General features: G+C 36.6%; 1 protein-coding gene across 1 annotated transcript in view; it reads left to right on the forward strand.

Annotated features, from left to right (window-relative positions):
- The window catches only part of LOC148845916 (uncharacterized), a 42,521-nt gene that overhangs the window by 14,249 nt on the left and 15,214 nt on the right, over nucleotides 1-13,058 (forward strand). Inside the window, exons 4-11 of the mRNA XM_088954376.1 lie at nucleotides 53-199; nucleotides 322-410; nucleotides 552-644; nucleotides 1,818-1,944; nucleotides 9,163-9,227; nucleotides 9,308-9,482; nucleotides 12,110-12,304; nucleotides 12,418-12,465. Of these exons, the coding sequence (XP_088810502.1) occupies nucleotides 53-199; nucleotides 322-410; nucleotides 552-644; nucleotides 1,818-1,944; nucleotides 9,163-9,227; nucleotides 9,308-9,482; nucleotides 12,110-12,304; nucleotides 12,418-12,465 (939 nt within the window). The remainder of the gene's footprint in view (nucleotides 1-52; nucleotides 200-321; nucleotides 411-551; nucleotides 645-1,817; nucleotides 1,945-9,162; nucleotides 9,228-9,307; nucleotides 9,483-12,109; nucleotides 12,305-12,417; nucleotides 12,466-13,058) is intronic.

Genomic DNA, 13,058 nt, shown 5'->3' on the forward strand with positions numbered 1-13,058 from the left:
TCTTTTCTTTACAGCAAGTTTGGTGGTCTTATTTTAGATGCTTAACCTGTAGGAATCACTGAAAAGGAGACTTAATGCAAGAATAGAGTATGCAAAGTTTCTTCAAGACACAGTCAAAGAAATGGCAAAGGAAGTCCAAAACTCGCGAAGTGGAGAAATTAAGAAGACAGCTGAAGATCTTGATGAATTTTTAAGCAAGGTACATTTTATTGCTTTATTGTTTCCCACTTTCCCAGTTTCTCTTCTTGAACTGCATTAATTTTCCTATATAATCATGTGTTGTTGAGCCTTGCAACTGGGTGTGTCTGTATGTTCAAATAGGTTAGGACTGGTGGTCGTGTTTCTAATGAGGAAATTTTGGGTTTTGCGAAGTTGTTTAATGATGAGCTTACACTGGACAATATCAGCAGGTTGGTATTATTGGGATTCTTGTATTGTTTGAAACTTTGAATTGCAAATTGCCATTTTGAAGCCTCTTTGCTCATTTGACTGTTCACATTGTTTTAGTACCAGTGTCACTTGCATCCATTGTAATATTATGTTGCTTTCAGGCCCCGCCTAGTAAATATGTGCAAATATATGGGAATCAGCCCTTATGGAACAGACACATACTTACGCTACATGCTTCGTAAGAGACTCCAATGGTAAAATCTATAAGCACATTCTAAGTATTTTAATTCATTTATCTCTATGATTGTCTAATATAATACTTTATGCTACTTTTAGTAGTGGCATAAAGTGTGGACTATAAACCTCAGCAGATGGTAATAACCACAACTTGTTGTGTTTGTGGATAGAGGTTCTAGATTTATTGGTTTTATAATTTTCTTTCACCTCATTTATCTAATCTAGTACCTTATGTTTACCTGTTGCAATTATATGGTAAAATCTGAACATTTCTATCCTTTTATTGAACTACTTCTGCCCATTTGGTGGAGGTTTTGGTAATCTATAAAACTTCATTCCTTGAGCTTAGTTGATATAGCCAAGTAAATTTAAGTGGTCATCAATAAAAAATATAAAATAGCGAAAGACACTTGTAGTAGTTATTATCATTGTGGCAATAGAAAATAAAGAGAAACTTATTATTTGTATAAAAAGTAAAGAGAAACTTCTATTATTTTGCTAATTAACAGACCTCACATTGGAGAGATAAATGAGACAAAATTAAACAGATCAGGTAACAAAACTTTAATAGGTACACAAGATAAATTGACTAAGTCTGACATGCCAGAGGTCAATCAAAGATGCCTTATGAAAAGCCAAAGTAGGAGGTAGATCCCATTTTCCTTAATCAAGGATGCCTTACAATACTCCTATGAATTTTGTAAAAATGTGAGAAACATTTCTATAGTTTAAGGCTAGTTTTTTGTAACCTAAGTAGCAGACCCTTAAGTTGAGGGTCTTAAATCATAATATCTAGATAAATAAAGGAAATCGTTGCAACCTTTTATCTTATTTCAGTTGGAAACTATTTAGGACAATATAATTACTTTTTTCTCTATCATTAATTTTACCAACTTTCTATTTTGACATATAGAAACTGAAGATATTGGTTTGCTTACCATTCATTCACAGATTACCTTGAATTTGTCTAGATACAGTTTCCTAAAATCCTAATCTACTGGTTCTATTTCAATATATTTCCTTCTGGTTGTTCTTCATATGGATCAATACAGAAAACCGAACAATGTAGAATCTTATTAGTGACAGTTTATGAGAATCATATTGTTTATTATTCTTCGAGATTTAATTATTTTTTGCTTTATCTTTTCTGAGCCATCACTGATAAAGTGAACTTTTTTTGAATTGATTAGGATTAAGAATGATGATAAAATGATTCAAGCAGAAGGTATTGAGTCCCTTTCAGAAGCTGAACTTCGTCAAGCTTGTAGGGATCGAGGCCTACTTGGATTGCTATCCATTGAAGAAATGCGTCAACAGGTTTTCTGCTCAACTTGAATTTTGTTTTCTTGTCTCATTTTCTCATTAGGTAACAAACGCCTCATATTGCAATTATGTATATAAGATTATCCTTTTAAAGATGACTTGAATCATTTTCTCAGTGTTAACTATTTGAAGTTTAGGTATGGGTACAATGATATTTGTATTGCTTATGTAGCATTAAAAATCTTCAAGGCATTTTGGCATATATTAAGTTTGCAGTGCCTTGGTTCTGCGAACAACTGGCCTGTAATTGTGGGCTGAAGTTGCAGATTTTTTTGATGGATGTGCAAGGGGGGTGGAGAGGGGGTTGAAGAGGTTTTGAGAAATTGGGTGGAGTTGGTTGCGAAGGTGGTGGTGAGCATCAAGAAGGACAAGAAAGGGGAAGGGGGTGCCATGCAGAAGGGAGTGATGGTGTACAGATGTAGTTAATTACACTTACAAGATAGTAGTTAAAATGGATATGTCTGCTTCTTTACAAAGCTGTGATGGTCATTTGGTTACCAAAGTGGTAGTTGGAAAAGTGGGTGTTGACCTGGGCCGTAGGAGGAAGGAGTCTGATGAAGTTGAGACTGTTGTTGATTTGGTGGCTCTGAAGAAGTCCAGAGTCTCAAGAAAAACCCACATCGTGCATGTTACCAAGGTTTTTTGCAGTTGAAAGGACTTGTTGGGGCAGGTCTGACCAACAAATACCAAAAAGTTGTACAAAAGAAAGGGGGTAAAATTCAGACCTCCAAATCACAAAGACCATGCTGGGGAAGAGTCAAGAACAGCAAGATGATCAAAAGAAGAACCTTTAGATGTCTCTTCACCAGTGGAGGGGGGGGGGAGTTGGGAAAAAAGTGGAGTTACATAAGAGAAGGAAAGGGATAACGGAAGTGAAGCCAAGGAGGTTGCTGTCAAGATATTGCTGGAAGGAGAGGAGGTGAAGCAAGGAAGTGTGGATTTAAAGAAAATTGTTGACAGGTAGGTGGAGGTTGGCAAGTCTTTGGGTTTGTTTTTCTGGGGAGGAGCCGAGGAGAGACTTTTGCTAGAAGATCTTTTGGAAATTTGAAAGAAAGAAGAGAGACTAAGAAAACCATGATAGGGGGAGGGGCAGAAATATGGAAAGAGGAAGAAGGGCAGGAAAAAGTTTTTGATGGGGATGACTGAATGTTGTCGGGATGGCATTTAGTGCTTGTAAGAAGAGAATCTCATCTGGTTTGTTTTGTAGTTTGCTTTTAGTTTGGCTGAAAGAGTTGCATTTAGCTTGTTTATGAAGTGTTGTCTTGATGAGAACCCATCAGTGAACAGTGCCCATCTCAGGGTTGTGGTGCACAAAAAATTAGCATGATCAAATGACATTGCCATTTGATTTATGTATTATCTGTTTGATCTTTAATAGTTGTCAACTTGTCATAATGTTCTTTCCTGCTATCCAAATGCAAGAAATAGAAAGGGCGGCTATCTCATTTCAAGTTCACATTTGATGCTTGATGCACCTTATCTTCATGATAGAACTATTTTTTAATGGTGGTTTCTGGTTCTCTGAATAAAGCACAAGTGACAAGTTATGGGACCCAGACTGGTTAAAGGGTCTTGTGTTGCCAGACTGAAGTTTTTGCCTTTAGTTTGGGGGATTTATGCTTCTTTTTTTGGTTTTACTAGAAATAATTTTTAACATATATAGCTTCTCAAGGCTACTGCCAGTGGAGTAATGGTCTTATAAGATTGAAAAGTCACAATTGCTGATAAAAAAAGATTGTAAAGTCACAGTTTGAGAAACTGACAAAAAAGAAAAATAAAATCGTATACCAGGGCAGTTGGGTACATAAAGTGCAATCAGAGCTATTCAGGTTTAACCCAAGGGTGGGTGGAGTTTAAAAGCTGTGAGACAGGGTAGGTGAAAAGCTGAGATCTTGGTTCGATCATGTGCCAGGTGGTCATAGGTTTGTGACTCAAAAAGATAGATGTGGACAGGGAAATACCTGTAAGCTGAGATCTTGGTTGGATCATATGTAAGGATTGAATTGGTTGAAGTACTTGTAAGCAAGGTTCAAAGCATCAATACAATATACCCTGTATCTGGTGCATCATTCCATATCATGGTATTTAAGGGAGATGATTTGGTTGCGGAGTAGGTATTTGAGAATAATGCAGTGTTCGAGTTTGAAAGGATTAATGATCTTAATGGAAAAAAGGAAGAACAGTGAAGGTTATCCCAATGCGGTTAAAAGATTTAGCCAACAAAAGTTCAGTAGATCCTTGCTCTTGAAGGTGTTTGATAGATTGAAAGGGGGTTCACTTGGGATTGGAATCAACAAGAGGGTTAAGAAGAATAGAAGGCTAGTCAAGAAAAAGAAAGAGAAAGTTTAGTTCAATTTCAGAAGGGTGGGGTAAGCCTGGTTTGCTTTGTAAAGGGTTCCTAGGCAGGGTTTAGTCAGATTGCTGTATTGGGTAGTGTAGTGTTAGTGGGGGTGGGTTAAGGGTCCTGTTTTTCTTGTTGAATTTTCGGGTTTTGTTTGAGTTTCGAAGTGGCTTGGGTATCTCAAGTTGTTTTTTTTTTGTTTTTTGGTGATTTCTTGTCACCTGTTTGTACCCTTCTTTAGTGCTATTTCTATGTTAATAAATTTTCTTCTTTATTTATCTTAGAAAAAAAAGGTGTCCCCAAGACGCCAAATACTTGAAGCCTAGTTCGTTTAAAAAGAGGCCATTTACTCGGGTAAGTGTTTCCCAAGAAACATTTACCCGGGTAAGTGTATTTACCCATGTTCTTTTTTGTTAAATTTACCCGGGTAAATGAGACCTTTCAACTTTCCCATGTTCTTTTGCCTCATCCACTTTCCCAGGTAAGTGGTTAATTTTTCTATGTTTTGTCATTTTCACCCTTGGGTCCAGGTCCATGCTTTTTGAAATATATTTTTTTAATGGGCATTTTTGACATTATATTTTGAGCATTTACTCTCCACTTGGAAAAGTTAATTTTCCCAAGTGGGAGAAGGGTAACACTTTCCTAGGTAAGTGATACCCAAGGGAAAGACATTTACTGTGGGTCCCACCTAAATCTTGAAAAAGAACGTGGGAGAGTTGGTCAATGGGAATCAAAATCCCATTGACCAACTTCCCCCTCCAAAATCTGTGAAACGAACGAGGCCTTAGAGTTTGGGTTTGTAACCTATTTTAAAGGTTAATTACCTTTCCTAACAATGCCCTGACCAAATTTTCAATACTTAACTATTTGTTTTTGTGTATTCTATCCATTTGAAATGCCCGATACACAATTTTTGCATATCGAGCATATTGATACTTCGAACTTTGCCTGCAATTAAGTTGGAAGTGGTACATTAAAAAAAGATCAAAGAACCAAGAAAACCAGGCTCCTCGAGTTGCCAATTGGTCTATGAAAACAAAGATGTGGTTAGGAATGAGGGACCCAAGTGGGGCATTTGGTGTCGTCTGATAGGGATTCTGCTAGGGTTGAGGGAGACAGGGGAGGAAAGAAGGTTGGGGTAGAGAAAGGAGAGGAAGAGGGAGCGAGGGGGGATGAAGGTTCCCAAACGAGGTTGGGAATAGGGGTGCAAATGGATCGGATCATGATTCGATCCTATTTGGTTGAATTTGGATCACCCCTGTTTGGATCTTCAGATCGGATCGGATAATAAGATTCGATAAGAAATTGGATCAGATTCGAATCACCCTATCCAATATGAGAAGATCCGATCCGATATATATTATATATTTATAAATATAAATATATATAATACATATATATGTTATTTATTTATTTATAAATATGTTTTTTATATTATATTTTTATAAATTTGTTATATTATTTATTTATTTATAAAAAACATGTATATATGATGAAAATAATTAAAAAATACTTATATTTTTTGTCTTTACTTTTTTTAAATTAGTATATTTTAATTTTCTTTTAATAATTTATTAAATTTTAAAGAAAACAAGTCGGATTGGGTCAGATCTGAAGATCTGACTTACCGATAGGATTCGAATTCAAATCGAGTCCTATCAGATCGGATCGGATCTAGCGTGAACAATGTTGGATCGAATTTGAATATACCTTGATTCGAATCCAATTTGATCCGTTTGCATCCCTAGTTGGGAAGCCAAGAGTCAGCCTAAAGAAGCGAGCAAAAGAGACGAGAATGGTGGGTTAGAAGTTCAAGAAGAGCGCTTATGCTTTGAAGTCTCAGTTGGAATACTTGGTATCGACTTAGGCCGAAGAAGGAATATTGAGATCAAGGAAAGGGATACTTTAGAGTCTTTGAAGAAAGTAAGAGAACCAAGCAATTTCTATCTTAACCATATGTCAAAAGTTTTCTCAATGTTTGAAAGATGGTTTGGTTGGTGCTGGTCCTACCAACAAATTTGAGAGTTTATAAGAAAAAAGGCTCAAAAGATAAAGCTTTGAAGATGAAAGTTGCTGAGATCAGGGGAGCCAAGTGCCAAGATTCACAAGGGGTTCAGTTGCAATAGATGCCGACTATTGAAGAAGGTTTGGAGTCGAGGCTAGAGGTTGAGGATAAGGAGGAAAGGGGTAATGAAGATAGTGAAAAGGGCTTAATTGCAACTTCATCAGTCAGCGCGGGTGAGAAAGCGGGGGGGGGGGTGGGGAAGGTGGAGATTAATTGTTTGGTTGGTAAGGATGTTAGAGTGGGCAAGGGCTTAGGTCTGTTTTATTGGGGTGGACAGGAGTTTGCCAGAAAGGCTTTCGAAGCTTTTGAAAAAAACAAGAGGGAAGAAAGCTCGAAGAAGCTTGCAGTTAGGGAAGGAGGAGAGGCGTTAGATAAGGAAGGAGTTGAAGGAGATGGACAAGATGAAATTCTCGAAGAAGAATTTTAAACTTGCTTAAGCTGGTCAAAAAAGAGGGGAAGAATACTGTGGAGATGCATAAGGGCAGTGATGTGTTGGGCAATTTGGGAGGAGAGGAATCAAAGGATTTTCCATGAAAAATCAAGAAGTATAGAAGCTGTCATTGAAGCTATCACCATCATTGGGAAAGTCTTTGGATATTTTCAGAGATGTTCCTGGCATTGAGGTGATGAGGAAGTGGAGGGGCGTGGCTGATTCTACTCCAGCTAAGGAGGTGGTCAGGTGTCACGCCATTGTGGTCCCCACCCTTTAGTGGTTTCATTAAACTTAACTTTGATGGCAGCAGTGAAAGTAATCCAGGTCCCTATGGCATTGGAGGAGTTTTCAGGAATGAAAAAGGAAATATCGTTGCACTCTTCTCAGGCCCAATTGGTGAAGGGGATTTCTTAAGAGCTGGAATTGTGGCTGTTATGGTAGGGATCCAAAAGGCTAAAGAGCTGAATATCAAGAAGTTTGTGATAGAAGGTAATTCAAAGCTTGTAATTAGTTGGCTTCAAAAAAAAAGGAGGAAGAGGGGTGGTGGTACTACATTCATGAAAAGAGAAAAGCTGTTAATTGCTGCAAGGAGTAGAGGTGTCTTGTAATTGGGTTAAAAGAGATGCAAATTCTGTTGCTGATACGCTTGCTAAACAAGGGGCGAGAAGGAATGAGTTAATTTGGGCTGTTCCGTAATCTTCCTTTTGGGGAGGGCTAAGAGAGTTTATCCCTCCCCCTTCTTTGTACTAAATTTTTTCTTTTTAATTAAATTGGTTCTGTTATTGATCAAAAAAAAAAAAGCTTGCTCTGTCTCAAGGTGGCTTTCAGCTGCTTTCCTCTGTTTTGTGATCTTAAATTTTTGTTTTTTGCTGTTGAAGGGTGGGTGTTATCTTAACACCTTGTTCGTTGTTTGGATCCAGTCATTTGTCATTTTTCTTTCAATAAAATCTTTCTTTTTACCTTTCAAACAAATGATGGAGGGTGCTATCTTAGATGTGCATGTACCTGGGTGGGCTTCTTAGGTGGGAGGGGGTTTAGAAGGTGAGATGTTGTTAACATCTTCTGAATGGCTGGTGCCACAGGGTGGCATTGGATACAGGCCAGATTAGGAAGTGGACCCAAAGATCTATTTTGGTGCTCAAACGGAGAGCTGATGTCATTGGATATAGGCTAGCTATGTTATGTTTAAGCAATCAAGCTTCTGTTACTGCCCCCCCCCCCCCCCCCCCCCCCAAAAAAAAAAAAAAAAAAAAAAGGAAAGAAAGGAAAAGAAAAAGAGCAGAAAAGCAAAGAGATCTTAAAATGCTTCTTTATTTTATATTTCAAATATTTTTTTTTCTCAGTTGAAAATTGGTTTATAAGGAGATGATTCGAGTAAGAGTTTTAAGGTGTACAAGGGGGGAGGGGTTTGAAGGAGGCTCCCATCCCTCTTGTAGTAAGCAACAAACAGCAACATCAATAAAAAAGTACCCTACAATTCAAAAGATAGTTTGCTACTGGCATTTGTAGAAGGTGTCTCTGATGCTGTGAATCAGGGGAGTGTTATTGATGTTTTGAGGATGGACGTTTCAATTTAAGATTCCTGTAAACATTCCTGCAGTGATAATTCATTAGGAGAGGAGAAAAAGGATGTGGAGAGGAGGTTGGATAGGTAATTGAAATTGGCAAGAGTAGAAGCTTGGTTTTAGTGTGTCAGCAGTGACAAATTGCCAAGAAAAACTGATTAAATAAGGTGGTGAACAAGTGCAGGTTGCTAAGGGCTTGGGTATTTTTGTGTTGGTTGGACTGGAATTTTCCAGAAGGGTGCTTATGGACCTAGAAGTGAGAGACTGAATCACAAAGCCAGATTCCAACAGTTAGGATTTCACTTCCCAGCTTGATCGTTGTGATTTGGACAAGGCAAATGAGTAAAGAAGTTGGAACCATATAGAATGATTCGTTTTAGCTTGGAATGTTGAATCTATAAATTTTGGTTATTGCTAGTGATTTTCAGTTTCTTCTGGTTTGGTTATTGTCTGGAGTGTTTTACTGGTTCCTTTTTCTGTTTTTGGTTTGGTCCTTTTTTTTTTTCTGTTCTCTCTGGTTTTTTGTTCAATTATAGGTGCATTTATGCTGGACCAAAGTTTCAGATCATTGCTCTGTAGGATATTGCTTGTAGACAGGGTTGTTGTTTGCGTTAATGTTTGGGTTTCAATTGTAGTCTTCCATCTTGTTAGGAGTTTGAGGCCTGTATCAACTATCAAAAGGAAGAAATTGAGATACTTCATTGCGTGAAATATAAAATTTTCAATTTCTTTGTTTAAGAAAAAAGAAAAAGAGTGAAGTTTGGTGTTTGTCATTTGTTATTTTAATAATAATTTCTTGTTGCAGCTCCGTGATTGGTTGGATTTGTCTCTGAACCACTCTGTGCCATCTTCTCTTTTGATCCTTTCCAGGTAAAGAAACTTGTTAATTCATACCTTCAAAATTATGGTCAATGTATAACTTTTCTCATTCTGGTCTGTAATATCTGCAGAGCCTTCACTGTCTCTGGAAAGATAAGGCCAGAGGAGGCTGTTCAAGCGACACTTTCCTCTTTGCCAGACGAGGTTGTGGATACTGTTGGTGTCACTGCTTTGCCATCTGAGGATTCTGTTTCTGAGAGGAGGAGGAAATTGGAGTTCCTAGAAATGCAAGAAGAACTTATAAAGGTTAATAGCATTTATGCTCTCATATCATATTGAGGAATTATGGATTTTTCTTGATCATGTGGTCCCAAATTCCTGATTGAACCATTGAACCCTTAAGTATATTATGCTAACCATTTCTTTCTTCTGTCAACTTCTGACCTTGATTAATAGGATCAGGGATCAAAATTTCGTCACGTATTGGCCTATACGTATTGTATTGGAGCCTTCCCAATATGCCCCTACAGGGGGTGTTTTGGGTAAGTGAATGGTTCAGGGGGTAGACCAGCCCCTCTGAACCAGATTCGAAAAAAAAAAACAGTACTGGTATGCCCTACCGGTGTATCGCCATGTACCGATATTCTGAATCTTGAATAGGATCAAAGGTCAGCTGCAAAAACATCAATGCAGCTAACCAAATAGTACAAAACAAGCTCAAGAGCAGAACCCAAATACACAAAGGAGAGAAAAGAAAAAGAGCTATTACAGATTACATCCTGGTTCAGGACAACCTCATTAAAGAGAAACTCTTCCCACCCCAGCTCTTGCTAAAGAATTTGCTACTGTATTAGCACTCCTAGGAACCTAGTTGAATGAGTTCAAATTGGAACAAAGAGAATGGGCCATTCTCACCATAGGTCTGAACTGCCAAGGACATGCACGTGAGGGAAATTCACCGGTTTTCCAACTTCCTTTGGAGTATTTCACAAATATTTATGATTTGCTTGGCTGCCTCCCAACAAAAAATCTTCACTTTAGGTGGAGCTGGGCTAGACCACAGCTCTTTGAAGAAGGAAACACAAGAAAAATTGCTATTAGCATTTGCTCTAAGCAAGGGGTTTCTTGGGCATCATTGTATTGGTTTAATTTTTAATTTCATAGTGCTTGGGTCTGTGCGCATACCTTTGGGTAGGTAGCATCTCGTGCCTCCTCCAAGGCTGTTTGTACTGTACTTACCCCTTTTTATCTCTTTAATAAAATTGCCTAATCATTCATAAAAAAAGCTATAGATGTTATTCTCTTATTTTTGGGGTCAAGTGGCACTTCTTTAATTACAGTAAATATATAAATTGTTTTTTTCTTTCGTCTTGTTATTGCCTTATTGGAATATAAAAATTAATGAAAGCTTAAATCTTGATTTCTCTTGCATGCTTGTTTTATGGGGTGGTTCCATTGAAACCCTAGGGTGATTCTATGTCCCCTAGGGATGATTCCTTGGTTTTCTACTACAGATGATCCGAAAAAAAATCCTTGGTTTTCTTCTCTTCTTTCTCTATTACCTTCTTAAAGCTTTTATAACAATGATTACATCCATCTAATATCCAGTCAAAACTCAAGTTAGTGACTGTTACAGGATCTGCTTATGTTAGAAATTTGAAAAATTTCTTTTATTTTTGCCACTTTCTATAAAATCCTAGCTGTTCCAGATTCACAATCTAATTAAACCCCTATGTATGGGTATAACTCCATAATCCTACAAAGTTTCAGCTAAAATTCCATCCAGAACTCAAGTTGTTGATGTTTTTCAATCGCTCTTGAGAAAGCAAAACGTATAAGATCTCAAACAAAATTAGACATAATCAGTTCATCCTGAACACTCAAAACCCTTTTTGGAACCCTGCACCATCCATAATCTCCAACTAAATTCCTTCAATTTTCAAAAAGTCAAAAAAGTTATCTAACTGAATTTTCTCCTTAAATCTCACTTAAGAGCCTCTTACCCTAATAAGTCTTACATTACTGTTAATGAGTATTTTGATACGGATTATCTTCTTAGCAGTTAAAATCATAACCAAGCCCCTTTATCTTTCCTCCATTATTTAATCTCTTATGGATTGGATTACCTATTTTTGTCAGCTTTTAATGCCATTTAGAAGCCATGTTTGGTTATGTTTTCTGTGGTAGGTTTGGGGTTAGTTCAAAGGGGTTTAATGCCAACTCATGGGAAAGGTTCATACCCACTAGATAAAATAATTGAAGAGAGACAATAAAAATAATAAAAAATAGAAATGGGCAATTGTATCCCTATGCATATGTCAAACCAGGACCTTTAACTAACAAATTTCTGATGTCATAATTATCTTTTAAAATTTTGTATTGTTAAGATACATTGATATGGCTACACTCTACAGATGCAAGTGTGTGGTAATTTACTATCAGTTTCCTTTATACCTGACATCATTAGTTTTTGAACTTGGCTGAATTATAACCTAATAATTCTAATTCATAAAAAAACTTTATAATTCTATCATCAATTTTTAAATCGTTTAATTTGGTTAAAGAATGCTACTGAGAAATCTAGTCAAGGTGTGCGTAAAAGGTATTTATAAATCTCGCTCTTCAGAGTTTAAGGGAACTTCTTTGAATGGGTGGACTCTTATCTGGTATTCTTTAGAAGTAGCTAATAAATATTTTAAGATAATTCTTTATTCTTTGAATATGTTAGTCCCTCAAATTTCCACTACATATGGCACTGTTTTTTTCATGCTTCAATTCAAAAGTTTTTATTTTCTTTTTGTTTATCTTATAGGTACTTCTGCAAAAAGTTATTTTATTTTCAGATATACTTGCATTAGTTCCTAGTTTCATAGTTTTGTAATGTTTGGTTAGTTGGTACACTAAATGGTAATTTCTAAATTAATCAATTGTAGGAGGAAGAAGAGAAAGAGGAAGAAGAGCAAGCTAGGAAGAAGGAATATGTAATTAGTCAGGAAGATATTGCTTTGAAAGAGATGACTGTTCCAACAGCACAGGAAGCACGAGAACAAGCTAGAGATCGAGCATTGGAGAAGCAAGGGCAGCTTTGTGAGCTTAGCCGTGCATTGGCTGTACTAGCTTCTGCATCTGTAAGAATTTATTTTCAAGAGCTTTTATCTGTTTTGAAGATTTTTGTTACATTTTCTTTTTCTGAGGTTCTGCATAGTTAATATTTACATCATTTCTTTTATTATCTGTGCAGTCAGTTAGCAGGGAGCGTGAAGAATTTTTGAGGATGGTCAATAAGGAGGTGTGCAAAACCACATGGTTATAATAATTGTTGTTTGCAGCATACAAATTGTCAAAGATGATCTATGTGTATTTTGTCAAAAGATGTATTATGTGTATTTTGGAGATAAGGGATTTCAAAAGATGATTTATATGGTTTTGGGTTCATGTGTATTTTGTTATTGTTTTCATATTTTTTTCTTTATTATCTTATTTCTTTCCCCATACTTTATTTGCAATTATGAGTTAGAGATAGTTTTTTTTTGATAAGTAAAAAATAAAATTTCTTAAAAAGTAATAAAAAGGATACAAACTAGGAGGGTGATAAGATATCACCAAGCACAGCAACAAAATAAAAAAAACTACCTATCTTGTTAGAGATAGTAGCAACTAAAAGCTGTTCATTGGGAGCCCTTTTACCTTCTCTCTACACTGGAGCACATATTTAGTTGTCCCAGCTTGGGTAACTTTCTACACCAACTAATATCTGTTCATCTGAATTTCACTTTTTTTTTTTTTTGCTTGTCAGCATAATGTAGCATGTCCTAAAAACTGATTATTAGATGGCTATGTTCATATGTTTCTGTTTGTTTTAGTAGGTTTTGTATTTTATTT

This window comes from Nelumbo lutea, chromosome 7 (assembly GCF_056320005.1).
Source record: "Nelumbo lutea isolate HS-2025 chromosome 7, American lotus-T2T, whole genome shotgun sequence".
Classification (NCBI taxonomy): Eukaryota; Viridiplantae; Streptophyta; class Magnoliopsida; order Proteales; family Nelumbonaceae; genus Nelumbo; species Nelumbo lutea.